The sequence below is a fragment of the Diadema setosum genome, chromosome 7 (assembly GCF_964275005.1).
Source record: "Diadema setosum chromosome 7, eeDiaSeto1, whole genome shotgun sequence".
Lineage (NCBI taxonomy): Eukaryota > Metazoa > Echinodermata > Echinoidea > Diadematoida > Diadematidae > Diadema > Diadema setosum.
The window spans coordinates 31856955-31872003 of NC_092691.1; the positions used below are offsets into that span (position 1 = coordinate 31856955).

Below are 15049 nucleotides of genomic sequence, written 5' to 3' on the forward strand. Positions count from 1 at the left end.
ACCGCAATGTTTCACCTTTCGTGGCTTTGTTTACCCAAATGGCTGAGGATTTCTTAGGTTTCTCCCTGCACATTACGTCAATGCTTTAGAATCAAGTCAAATATGTTAGGAAGTGAATAAACAATCATTCATTTTATTTTTTTAGAACATTCTGAAATCTTCATAGATTTTATACGGGATCAGCTGGGCTTTCATTGGGGATGGGTGACCATAAAGATTACGGTACCATGAGTTTTTTTTATAGATATGTGCTTTCTACAATGGTGTAGATATCTTGCAGGTGATATTATGGCTGTGTGTGCTTTATTCCTATACTCATCTGAAAGTTATGCTTCAGAATTTCTTAACAATTTTGATTGTATCTTTTCACCCATCAATCTTGTTTTTTCCCCCTTTTTTTTCTATTTCAAAGAGTACTGGAAGAATGGAAAGTTTGTGAATCCGCTGCCAAACGTGAAGATTCTCAAGGAGAATAGCGAGGCAGACTTCTGGCTCAACGAGGACAGTCCATCCAGCGACATGGAAGCTGTAAGTGTGAAGCTAGCCCTAAAGAGTAAAAAATTTGATTGAATATTAACTCCTTTTGTCAGATTTACATTTCTCTGCATGATTTACATGTGCATAGAAATTCAAATCTTTGTATTGTTGGTTTCTGCATGCAGACAGTTTTGTTGGTTAGATTAAGGCAGGTTAAATGTGTGATGCGTCGTACAAACGCATCCCCAAATTCTGCTTTATTCTGTCTGTTCCTGTATATTTCTCAGTACTACTCAAAGGGAAGACAGCCCCAGGAGAGTGTCTTTCAAGATGACAGCATATGAAATTCAGTGGCACTTTTGATAAATGTGCTCTACACAGTATGATGATATTGAGCAGAATCTTACAGACAGTAATAGAGATACGAGAACAAATGCCCTTAAATTGGCCAAAGTAGCGCTGTACCCTTGTGAAAAAGTACTGCAGTAGTACTGCAGTACAAGTATTGCAGTACTACTGCAGTACACGTACTGCAGTAGTACTGCAGTACTAGTACTGCAGAAGTACTGTAGTAAATTGGACACTTTACTGCAGTACTAGTACTGCAGTACTGCAGTACTGCAGTACCAGTACTGCAGTACTACCTCACTTCTTCCTTGCAGTACCAGTAGTACTGCAGTACTGGTACTGCAGTAGTCATTGCATCAGTAGTACTGCAGTACTGGTACTGTAGTACTGCAGTACTGGTACTGCAGTACCAGTAGGCCTACTGCAGTACCAGTACTACACAGCAGTATATGTACTGCAGTACCAGTACTGCAGTACTACTGCAGTACTGGTACTGCAATACTACTGCAGTACCACTGTAGTACTACTGCAGTACCAGCAGTGCAGTAGTACTGCAGTACCAGTACTGCAGTACCATGTACTGCAATACTGCAGTACCACTGCAGTACCAGTACTGCAGTACCTGTACTGCAGTACCAGTACTGCAGTACCAGTACTGCAGTAGTACTGCAGTACCACTGCAGTACCAGTACTGCAGTAGTACCAGTACTGCAGTAGTACTGCAGTACCAGTACTGCAGCAGTACCAGTACTGCAGTACCAGTACTGCAGTAGTACTTCAGTACCAGTAATGGTAATGGTACTGCAGTACTCAGTAGTACCGGCACTGCTGTAGTACTGCACTGCAGTAGTACTGCAGGAGTACTACATTACCAATAGTGGTACTGCAGTACCGGTACTGCTGTAGTACTGTAGTACCAGTACTGCAGTAGTACTACAATGGTACTGCAGTAGTACCAGTACAGGGAAACCTGGGAAACGAGGATATCTTATTGGTCTCATCTGAATTTGCAAATATTGAAATAGTAAACATACAGTATGCATATGTTTACAATGAGGTACTGGTTATAACGAGGAAAAAATGGTGGTCCCACCAACCTCATTATAAAAGGGTTACCCTGTACTTCATTACTGCAAATGAATATACATGTACAATTACAACGATAAACAAGTGACAATCTATATCCGCTTTCATAGCATACATAAACAATCAATAAAATATAATACAATGTTTTTTGGTTTTTTTTCTAGAATTAAAGTACTGAGTATATATGAGACCCATGTATGTTTTTCCCTGTAGGCCTACACCCCATCTGGGGCCCATATGGGCCAAATGGGCTTTGCCAATTTACTTCCATATTTTCCCCATATACACCACATGGGGCCCACATTGGTTTTGTCAGGGCAGGCATGTAATCTAGAAGATATTCTACAGTGTAAGTGTAGCTAGGTTGAAAGGGAAATTTGTTTTCCAAGGTGGAAACACAGATTTCTCTCATGTGAATGTTTGCAAAGTAATGAAATAACAAACAACATACAGTAAATGTATGAAGATGAATTACAACAGACCGCTTCTGCAATTTCGTCAGATTTTATGCATGCTTTCTTCACAAAATTGAACCTTACAACCACAAAGCATGACTGAAGGCTTGCCCAAACCAGCAACAGCCAGGGGAATTCATGTCTGTGGAACTCGGTGGAAGGGAGCAGGTGAATGATATGCTTCATTTCTAGGCTGTTGGAAAAAAAATATCCGTAAGTTGTTATGTAATACATTACAGAAACGGTTTGTTGGCACAAGAGATGACACTTCAAATGCTGACAGGAATAATGATCAATATGATGTACATGTATTACGAAAACATGCAATCTTGATGTAAAGTTAAGTTGAGAGGAGTAGAGAACACAAAGAACTTAAATCTGAGTAGACTTGATGTAGCATAAAATTTAAACTATTTATTATGGAAAGTCCAGCAAATGAAGGAACATATTCACAATGCATGCAAGAAAAAAAAATGTAATGTTCAGTCAATATCATGATACAGTACACGTATAAGGAATTATATGTATTTTCAATGATGATCATATAAATAAAAATGATGCATGAAAAAATTTCCAATACTTGGTTTGATTTTACAGTCCAAGTAGTAGTACATAGCCGACTTGATCCTGACACTTTTCCTTTTCATTCAAGAAAACACAATCAACATTCTCCTCATTTATATAAAAAAAAGAGAAGAAATGTCACTGAATGTGATAAATGTCCCACCATAGATAGTCTACAATCACAAAGGCGACAGTCAATCTTTTTCTTAATTTCCAGCTAGAGCCTCTTGCACACTCTTTGTCCTCCTCCTCGTCTGCATGTTTCCTTTATGATCACGCGAGTTGGAAATCCAGTGGCAAGCCCAGTTTGCGGTCTCTTTCTCGCTGGTATCTTGCATCCCTTTGCTTGTGCATACGAATGTATCATGTCTGCAGTAGAAAAGATGATAGAAAAAGAAATGCTAAATTGTCAGTACATACCTGTGTATACATACATGTATTTCAAGATTGAGAAAATGAAACATCATGGAAATTTTATTCCAAGTATCCAGATATTGAATCAACCCCCTCCCCCCCCCCCCTCCACATTTTGGCGACTACTCCGCCATATGAAATTTTTTGACTGCATCGTTCCCTGACTTTTTACTTTCAAGTCTTGCACATCTTTTGATACTGTCATGACGCTGCATGACGTTTTATGTATGCCTGTCAGACTGAAAATGGCTCAAAACGTGATTTTGTGTATAAGTCTATGCAAATTGAGTTTTCTCTTCTTATTCATAAAGATATTATGTCTTTATGAATAAGAAGAGAAAACACAATCTAATCATTTTCACTTTCATGGGCTGAAACTAATTAATTTTATCATGATAATGCTTGAAATGGGTTCTGACATAAATTCTGCAGGAAAAAAATGATAAATCAACAGGCCGAAAAAACAAAAAAATACATGTACCTAAGATTACCCAGAAATTAATACAACAATAAAATACTGAAGAAATTGATTTTGATACTATTTTTTTTTTGTTCAAATTCATTGTTAGAAATGCCACAAAGAATGTTTTCACCAAAAAATAGGATTCTAGGAGCTTTAATATCTGATAGGGAGCAAAATGCATGATTTTATGCATATACTGTATGACAAAAATTTCCATTTCTTTTTGTATAGCTTGGTAGATTCACCACGGGTAATGAACAAGCCAAATTTCTTAGCGATTGTGCAATGAAACGCTGAGATCTCGGGGGGGGGGGGGGGGGGGGGTAATTGAATCAACCCCTCCCAGGCCACAGAAGACTAAAAAGGGCCTGGCCTGGTTAGGGGTAAAAGGAATTCAAAGTTTATTTGATGGAAATCGGATATGGAATAGCTACAAAATCCAAAAAGTACAACTAAAAGATTGTAATAAAATTTGGATTCCACACTCTAATAGGATTGCTCTGTTTTGGACATCCCAGCCATTTCAAAATTGATTTTCATTTAAAAACAAAAAACAAAAAACAAAAAAAAAAAAAAAAAAATTGAAATCCCCATGAAACTACATGGTCTTTCATACAGTTGTATTTTACAAGAGGTTTCTCACTATCCCACAAAAAAAAAAAAAAGACAAAAACCTTAAGCCAAGTCTCAACCAAAACTTTATGATAGAGCTCTGTATCCTATAAAAACGAAGGAAAAAAAAAAACTTTGAATGTGGAAATTAAAAAAAAAATAGCTAAGAAAGTAGTTCTGTTTTTGAAGAGGGCTACTGAAAATAGTACTTGAGACGAAAGCATGGCAACCTTGTAAATCTGCAAACGAAGATGTCCCCTTCATGCTCAACCTGTTGTTGCCATGCAGGTCTTTCTGATCTCATGACCCACAATCTTCTCCAGAGAGTTGCCGCACACCGCCTGCCATTAGGATCCACTGATTCTGAGGATGAATGTCTGAAAAAGAGTTGAAAAGATCAAATCCTTAAATAAAATAAGAGAATTTACTAAACGTAAACAAGCAGCTGACAAGACAAATGATTAATTCCTTACTTATCTATACATGTAAAAAAACATTCAAATCTCATTTCTCATTTTATGTGACATTTAATTTCATATAAACACTATGTTCACCGTTATTGAATTGATTTGGTTAAAAACTAACAACAGATTACAGAGGACAGAGGTCAAGGGAAAGAAAAATGACACATATAGGCAACACTTTTGAATACTGGTATTTTGCTCACCAATATCTTTCTACCAGCATAAGAAATCTCCAGAAGCTAGAAGGCTGTCGAGCTCCTGGAAAGCTGCCTTACTCTCGAGGGGGTAATGGTGGCATCGTAGTCTCCTCAGCTCACCAATCTCCATGTTTACTGGTAAAGCAACCTGCTGTGGTGGTGCTCTGCAATTTGAATGTACACCCGCTCATGTTGGTCTAGCCTCTCCAATACTTCAAGCCTATGGAGAGTGAACATCCTCTGATCTGAAAATGCAGATGAAGAAAAGCATTCAAAAGATTAAAGACGTACTGTCGTGCATATACTGTCGTGCATATTTTGAATTGATTGTAAGCGCTTTGGGCCTTGTGGGAAAAGCGCACTATAAGTAATAATAATAATAATAATAATAATGCTTCACAATGGATGAAACAATTAACCACTGGACTGCTGCAGGCTATTACGCACACTGAACACCTGGGTGCTGATGCATAATAATGCATGTGTATCTCAAAACATGCCTTCCAGAAGGGGAAAGATTGGCCAAGATTATATTGCTTGAAATATGAAATAGTGAGGCATCATCCTCTCCTGATCTGCGATACCTCCACAAATCCTTCACAAAGAGCAGCTTTACTTACTATCATCAAAAGATTCATCAAAACCCTTCTTCCCACTGTAGGTCGCCATTTTGAATTGAGACTCTATAGAAACTTTCACCTTGGAGACCAATCAAAACCCTCACAAATCTCAGCTAAATCACTGATTTTGGGGGGCACCTGTTGCCCGTACATTCAATCATGTCATTCAGGTGCTGTTTGAACTGTAGGGGTAGGGGTAGCACAGCGCTGAGGCTTCAAATTACACATTATATGAAGACGTAATATTATATTACATGCTCAGCACACAGACAATGGAATGTTGCCAAGGATATTACGTGGTCCGCAGCCAAGTGGTTAAACCCACAAATCTCACAGAAAGTTACTTGCAAAATGCTTGTGATGGAGTGAAGAGGTGTATCCTAACGGTTAGACTGAGCTTTAGCCTTTAGTTGACAAGAACTTTTGTCACAATCATAAGGAATTTGACAAGGAATGTCTTACTCTTAAAAATCTAAACGTACTCGTGTCTCCTTTAAATTACAGTTGTGTAGCTGCACGCTTAAGGAAGTGCAAAATCAAATTCTGAGCCTCTGTGTCCAAATTCTCATTTTTTAAAGTAAAATGAGGAAAAGGTCAACTTAGGTCTGAACGATATAATAGTACAGCCAGGTTCCCAGTCAGTAGTTGTGGCTATGGATGTGACATAGGTGGTTACTATTCAGGATATCTGGGCAAAGGTTTACTACACGCAGCCGCTGTCACGAATCATCTGCGATCTAATAGTACAGCCAGGTTCCCAGTCAGTAGTTGTGGCTATGGATGTGACATAGGTGGTTACTATTCAGGATATCTGGGCAAAGGTTAACTACACGCAGCCGCTGTCGCGAAGCGACGCGGCTGCACCTGTATTCCTTCGCAGACGTTGTCATTTTTCAGTGTGGTTGTGCGACTCCTTCATGAATATCTTTACTAATCATGGAAAACTAAAATACAAGGAATTATCGTAATCTATGATAATCATTCAATAATCGGTATGCGATTTTTTGTTTAATTATGTCAAAAACTCACCGAAATTTGTGGCTGAAATCAGGTCTGTAAACGTCCTTATTGCTTCACTCCTCATCTGCGTGTTATTTGAATGGCATTCACTCTCGTATTGTACTACAACGTACAACGTGGGTAGTCGGAGAGCTAGAGGGCGCCTCTCCGACTACCTACGTTGTACGTTGTAGTATACGAAAGTGAATGCCATTCATAATAACACGCAGATGAGGAGTGAAGCAATAAGGACGTTTACAGACCTGATTTCAGCCACAGATTTCGGTGAGTTTTTGACGTAATTAAACAAAAAATCGCATACCGATTATTGAATGATCATAGATCACGATAATTCCTTGTATTTTAGTTTTCCACGATTAATAAAGATATTCATGAAGGAGTCGCACAACCAAACTGAAAAATGACAACGTCTGCGAAGGAAAGGTGCAGCCGCTGTCTCTACAGCGGCTGCGTGTAGCTGGGCAATGCTAATGGTATGATGCAAAGTTGATTGTAGAGTCTAGAGGCGGCTGAAAACTCCCCCGGCTGAACTTAACATACTTGTAAATAGATTCTAACGTTATATCTTATGGTAAGGGTACCACCTAGGTACATGTACCTGCTTGACATCGGCACCCTGGCTCCCTGCGTATTTATCATGGCTGTTTGCGTATGAACGAAAAAGTATGCGCGGGATTACACAGTAAGTGTCATTAGCTCTGAAAACAATAAAAACGAAGAAAAGCAAATCAAACTCACAAACAAACAAACCAAACTAGTAGTAGTAGCCCTAGACACGTTTCAATTACACATTATACATGCGCTCAGTAACGACGCATGGCTGTGAAATTGACGTGTATTACCTATGGAGGGAGGGGTGCCGATCGCTAGAACTAACGTTGTGCGAAGAAAAGGGATTGCGTGCACTAAAATTGCGCTATTTTAAAACGGAGATTTGAAACCAACAAGACGGTCACGACATTCGAAACTGTAGTATTTATGGCATATTTGAGGTAAGATTTAGGCGAATTTGTAATATATTTTTGGAATAAAAAAGATACAAATCCAATAGGGTGACGATACATGTAGGTGGTACCCTCATTAATCATACACAGTCAACATGCATAGGGTATACAGTTGTAGACAACGTTCTACGTAACTTACCATTAGCTGCAAGCAGCTTTGCTTGATGTGTTGATGCAGATTTTCCGCTGCCCCATTATACTACAGTCACTTCCTCATGGGAACAACAACGTGAATATTGGGCATTGTCCTTAATATCCAGTCCACCACAGGACCTTTTCCAACGCTGTCATCACAGCCACGGCTACAGGGCTCGTTCTCTGCGCTGCCATTTTGCTTTGAACGCGTAACGTTTTACAGAATTTGAAAATGCAACTCAACGGCGGTACTAACTCGACTCGTTGCGTAATACACTGTACTCGCATCGCGAGTGTGCTCGCACGCACGCGCGCGTAGCTACTACATGTATTAACCACAGAAGATTATACAGTATACGAGTAAACCCCACTCAGTGGTCATAGAAGCAATATGTGCGTGCGCGCGGGCTGGCGATCACCGTCGTGCACTCGATTGGTGCCACAAAATAGACACGAATGGGGGGGGGGGGGGGGGGCTATCGGAGATCCGGTTGTCGGCGCATCATGATAAAAACATAAGAAATTTGATCGGATTTCAACTCTTAATGTGCCATGGTGGAAATCCCCTGTGTGCCACGTTATTCTGAGACACGGAGGTAGTCATGCTTACAAAATTCTGTTAGGATGAGCATAATAGTAGGCAAGGTGAAAGAGGTACCGTAGACTTGCCGCTTTTCAAACACGGAATTTCGAATTTACACCACCCATGTTTTTCCCATTTTGCAGAGACCGCGGTTCCATGTTTCTTTGGTGAAAAAAAAAATGCAATAAGATACCATCAGATGTCCCTACTATTAATTATCAAACATAATCATTTCGTGTGCGTAATTTTATAGGTCAGCCCACAATGCAACAAGCAAAAAAAGATAACGCACTCCAACTTTTTATTAGGCGACACTCGTGGCAAATATTAAAATTGGAAAGCGTGTAAAACTCAACATTTACCTTTTCATTTCAATTCAATTCAATTCATTTATTTTCCATACTTCTCATGAGCATTGTAACAGAAATCAAACCAGTTCTTTAACCTTTTTTACAATGTGTGGAACACAAAATATAATATGGTGTAACACAATAATTATACATGTAGTGATAACTGGTCAAAATCGAAATCGAAATGGGGTTGATTAAAGAGAAGTATGACGGGACCTATATCTTGTTTGGCTGTAAGCCCCGAGTAATCAGTGTTGGCGAAAAAGAAACGGAGAACGGATAGAAGTCAAGACCAGATTATGTCATGGTGCCAAATAAGAAAATGGAGGTAACATTTGTAGTCCCGACTTCCAGTTCTTTTGCTGGTTAGCAAAAATATTGTACGAATATATGATTATAGCTGAAATAATTAATACAATTGCGATATCTCCGGTTGACAGTAGCGTAAAAAATGTTAAATAACGCAATCCTGTATATATTTAATTTAATGGATGTATACAACGCGAAGGGATTTTCGGGAAAAGATAAAGAAGCATCTTTGATCCTGGGCGCAACGATAATAATATTGTATGAGATTATACAGCCAAAATGATTCATGAAATCATCGCATTCCCGCTGCATGGGCACCAACAACGTAACGTATAACCTAATCTCGCAAGTTAAGGAAGAAACGCCGCACGTATACTCTGAAATCATCGCGATCTCGCCGGATGACAGTATAGCGTAAAATAGTTGAATAACGCATGTTAAGCTATACCTAATCGGTGTTCAGAAGGAGAAACACACGCATTCAACTATTTGAATAGATCTGGGTTTGTTTATTATCACAATTTTAACAACGCAGTTTACAATGCATATGTTTCTTTCTTTCAGAATGGTCTACGAAGAACAGATTTGCGTAAAATGGATCACAACTTTCTGAATTCAATCATGTCGCATATTAATTTTTTCAAGAAGGGATGTACAAAACGCGAAGGGATTTTCAGAAGAAAATGAACAACGCATCTTCAATCCCTTCGGGTGCAACGATAATACATTGTATGAGATGACAGCCGAAATGATTTATGAAATTATCACATTCCCGCTGGGCACCAACAGCGTAAAAAAAAAAAAAAAAAAAAAAAAAAAAAATCCCACAAGTTACGATAAACGACACATAATGTTATGTTACTCTAACCATCGCGATCTCGCCGGTGGACAGTAGCGTAAAAATAGTCGAATAACGTATGTTAAAGGGTGTGTACAGTTCTGGTCGAGGTGAAGATTTAGCTTTTAACATTTTGTGAGATATTCAGAAATCACTCTATGAGATGTCAAAGAGCATGCAGTTCTAAGGGGTATCAAAAGTTTATTCGATGAAAATCGGTTTTGAAATGGCTGAGATATCCAAAAACAAGGTGAAACAAAGAGATACTAATAAAGTTGGGGCATGTCGCCTTTTATTATTGACACTTTTTGGGATATCTCAGCCATTTGAAAACCAATTTTCATCAAATAAACGTTGAATCCTTCTTAAAATTACATGCTCTTTCATATTTCATAGAAGGCTTTTCATTATCTCACTTAGGAATGTTCAAAACATGAATCCCTACCTCAACCAGTACTGTACAGTCCCTTTAAGCTACCTAGTCGGTGTTCAGAAAAAGAAATTAACGCATTTAACAATTTGAATAAATCTGGGTTTGTTCATATAACCACAATTTTTAACAACGCATTTCACAATGAACATTTTCTTTCTTTCAGAATGGTCTATTAGGAACAGATCTGATATGTAAAAAGAATCACAACCTTCTAGATTCATTCCTGTCGCTTATTTTTCATATGTACAAAACGCATTTTAATCCTTTCGGGCGCTACAATCATAAATTGTATAAGATTTACAGCCGATGTGATTCATGAAATTATCCCATTCCCGCTCGCGAAACCAGCGTAAAAATGCCTCGCAAGGTCCGGTAAACAACGCATGTATGTTACTTTATTTGCGCTGGTGTTTAGAAAAACTTAAACACATTTATTTTTATGCAATCTGATTTTAATAATAATAATATAAGCCTCTGTTTCTCAAGAATGTAACGTGCTATATTATATTCGAAGAGATTTTGGAAGAAAAATATCCATTTCAACCCCGACTTTTTTCGCCACTCTGCTATTTGAGATTCAGGTAAATATGAATGGGGCTTGGTTAAAAATACTGTACATTATAAGTTAATTTCCTATGCGGTATAATAAGGTTTGGCATGTTGATGCAATTGTTCTAAGTATTTGAAAATAGATAGTGAATTCTTCTTTTTTTTTCAAATATGAAAGTTAAATTGCCCCCGTCAGTAAAGATCTGGTCTGAGGTTAAAATAGCGTTAACCACAGGTACTACCAAGAGGTTTGAGTTTTAGTCCATTGTATGATTTTTTATATAGCAGAAATAAATACATGCATGAGCATCACTTAGCTTCTACATAATTATTATTGCAATAGCTATACTTAAACAGTAATGCAGATTTACTTATAATAGTAGTACCGACAATAAGCCACTTCAAAAAAAAAAAATCAAAAGTACTGCAGTACTCCAACTTATAAACTGCAGAAGAATCATCAATAAAACTACCTCTCAAGTACTGCAATACTACTACAATGTACTGTGCTGCCTCAAAAAAAGCACTACAAAATTTAAAGGAGAATGGCATGAGTACTGCAAGTATTTCGATGTAAGGTATACTGCGATTTACTGCCGTATATATACTACCATAGAAGTACTGTACTACAGTACCACCTCAGAAGTACTGCAAAATAACGAGAATGGCGTGAGTACTGCAAGTACCTCGAAGGTACTGCGATTACTGCCGTACTACCATAGAAGTACTGCAGTACTACCTCAAAAGTACTGCAAAATTACAATGAGAATAGCGTGAGTACTGCAAGTACCTCGAAGGTACTGCAATTACTGCCGTACTACCATAGAAGTACTGCAGTACTACCTCAAAAGTACTGCAAAATTACAATGAGAATAGCGTGAGTACTGCAAGTACCTCGAAGGTACTGCAATTACTACCGTACTACCATAGAAGTACTGCAATACTACCTCAAAAGTACTGCAAAATTACAATGAGAATAGCGTGAGTACTGCAAGTACCTCGAAGGTACTGCAATTACTGCCGTACTACCATAGAAGTACTGCAGTACTACCTCAAAAGTACTGCAAATATACTATGATTACTGCAAGTACCTCAAAAGTACTACGAGTACTGCAGTAGTTCTGCTATAATACTGCCGTACTACCATAGAAGTACTGCAGTACTACCTCAAAAGTACTGCAAATATACTATGATTACTGCAAGTACTTCAAAAGTACTACGAGTACTGCAGTAGTACTGCAATAATACTGCAGTATTTCCTGCAGTACTTGAAGTACTTTTTCACATGGGTAGGGCCTTAGGGGCACCTCAAATTGACCAGTGCGGCTTTTCTGACACTTCCCTGGTTTACTTACTATGCAATATCACTTGATTTGAGTAATCCTGGTACAGCGCTGTATATTGTAGACAAAAGATAAGTCCCCCATAAAGGATGGCCTTCAGAGGGGAAGATTGCCCTTGTCGGGTTACACGTGGTAGTGAAGCTGTCTGAAAAACCAAAACACTTTGTGTCTGCATTACCATACCCTCTCCATTCTGTCTGGATGTCATCCTGAAGTGCATTCTGAGAAATATTGTCTGAGCAAGTTCTGTAAAACTCTGTTTTCCCTTTTAGTAATTGGTATTTAATCCATGTACATTGTAGAGAAGCTCAACAAACAAGCAGACAACATGCAAGCACTCCCCCATCCCTCCCCCCCCCCCCCCCCCTTTGTAAAAGAGAGAGAAAAAAGTGTGAAGTGACTTGCATATTCACAATCTATTTGGCATCAGCATTTCATTCTCGTGATGAAAGGAAACATGTTTTGGGGCCAGCTCAATATTCAGTCAAATAATCAAGTGTATTGTGGATGCCAAACATTTTGCGGGCATAATGTTTCGCAAATTGAGAATTGTGAGACAATTATGCGGATGGTTGAATTCATCGCAGATGTGAATGTCATACTGCTTGCATGTACTCAGCATAATGTGCATATGGGATGCAGGGCATGCAATGTATGTGTGCAGCTGCTGCCTGCCTATGTTTCATGTACGTATATTATTCTTTATACTTACTCTTATGTAACTGGAGGGCAATATTTTGGCGGGTCGTTGAACTTGCCAAATTTTCTCCATGCTTCATGAAAATAAAGTGTACTTTAATTCGGTTGCCATGACATTTTTCAGAAATTTTCATTATTTTTAGGCAAAAATTTAAAACATGTGTTTAAGCTAGCAGTGCTATCATTCTGTTCATCATTGAAATTACATAAATATGATGAGATGAGGCATTTTTGGTATTTGTTTTATTCTTATTATGGGGTATCTCAAACATCCAGTCAGAATAACAATCAGTGTATGGGATGTTTTTGATTCTGCATGCCTCATCAGAAAGGGATAATAATGAAAATACCGACTGTAGTTGCCATGGCAGTTCCCAGAAATTGTAATGGTTCTCCCGCAAAGGATCGCTGCCTTCATCGAAAGTTGGTAGACCTCCTCTCGTTACTCTGATCCAAATACAGAGGGCGAGAGAAAGAAGCAGCATGCCGTTTTAATGACAAATTTCCCATGAGGGTCGCATCATCTAGCAATTCATCGCCATTCGGCGAGGGTTACATACCGTGTAGCTTACATATACGTCGTGTTTCAATCTGTTACACATCACTCTCAATATGCAATCTTTCTATTTTGATCTCAGGTTACATCTACAATTGTAGGGTTGAAGAAATGCACAGTATTGTCTGGATTTGATGCGTGTAGACCCCCTTGTTCCCATTTTTACTAAGCTAGACTTTGATGATCCCCCATGCATGCAGTATTTAGAGGTCACAAATATTCCCAACAAAGTTATGACAAACAGAGCTATCCTGAGGTCCTGTAAACTATTTAGTCACTTATATTCACCTGTGGTAACTTGTATTCAGTTTTATCAATGATATTGTGAGTAATCTGGCAATTGAAAACTTGGAAGTATTTTTATGCCTCCGCCACGAAGTGGTGCCGGAGGCATTATGTTTTCGGGTTGTCCGTCCGTCCGTCCGTCCGTCTGTCTTTCCGTCCGTCCGTAATGAATTTTGTGGGCAAGGTAACTATCAAAACCTGTTGAGGTATCCTAATGAAACTTGGCATGTTTGTGTATTAGGGGGTGAAGTTGTGCCTATCAACTTTTGGGTGCACATGCTCAAGGTCAAAGGTCAAAAAGTCAAGGTCAAATACATACAATTTCACTATTTCCACCATATCTATGCAATGCCTGAAGATATTTTCTTGAAACTTAGTGTATACATGTATTACCCAATTAAGATTCTCTGGTGAAAGTTTGGGTCATGAAGTCAGAGGTCAAAGGTCAGAAGGTCAAGTAAAACCATTAAAACTTCTTTTTTTTCTCTGTACCTTGGAAAATTGTTCAAGGTATCTTCATGGAACATAGTTATACATTTTCTTGACTGGCAGTGATTATCTAGAGAATGTAGGGTTCATGGGGTCAAAGGTCAGGGGTCAAAGGTCAAGTGCAACACTTCAAAATTTTACTATTTCCCTCATGTTTATGCAATGCCAGCAGGATTATTTTTTTTTTTTTACACTTGGTGTATGCATGTGTAACCTAATAGAAATTCTCTGGAAAGTTTTTTTTTTCCTTGTTCTTTTTTTTTTTGCCTCAAAGGTCAAAAGGTCAAAGATCAAGTGAAAGTGCCGAACTAACTTTTTCCTCCATATCTCGGAAGTGGCTCAAGTTATCTTGAAACTTACTACATATTTATGCATGTTCTACCTGAAAGTGATTATCTTATGAATTTTAGGGTCAAAGGCCAGATTAAAATGGTAACAATTTACTATTCAATACAGAAATTGCACTTTTTCTCCATACCGGTACCTTGAAAATTACTCAATGCATAAATGTATGAATGGGTCAAAGTCAAGTTAAAGTCCTTAAATCCCCAAATACATGCTCTCCTATTCATCCAATTAAACCTAGGTCAAGGAAGGGGAACATTCAACACATTTTTGACAAACTTGTCATTTTAATATTTTGCCAATTTTGTGAAAATGTAATCACACATTGTCCACATGTACTATCTAGACCTATTAGGAGAATCATGCATTATGGCGGAGGCATACCACTCGCCATAGCGACATTTCTAGTTT

At 38.4% G+C, this 15049-nt stretch overlaps 1 protein-coding gene and 1 long non-coding RNA gene across 2 annotated transcripts in view; one reads left to right on the forward strand and one right to left on the reverse strand.

Annotated features, from left to right (window-relative positions):
- The window catches only part of LOC140231278 (protein mono-ADP-ribosyltransferase PARP6-like), an 88427-nt gene that overhangs the window by 36556 nt on the left and 36822 nt on the right, over nt 1-15049 (forward strand). Inside the window, exon 4 of the mRNA XM_072311424.1 lies at nt 413-528. Coding sequence (XP_072167525.1) covers nt 413-528 — 116 coding nt within the window. The remainder of the gene's footprint in view (nt 1-412; nt 529-15049) is intronic.
- LOC140231279 (uncharacterized) lies at nt 2835-8029 on the reverse strand. The gene is made up of 4 exons (XR_011901429.1): nt 7864-8029; nt 5087-5325; nt 4617-4796; nt 2835-3299 (listed from the first exon to the last, which is right to left on the reverse strand). It is a non-coding gene; the product is annotated as an uncharacterized lncRNA (long non-coding RNA).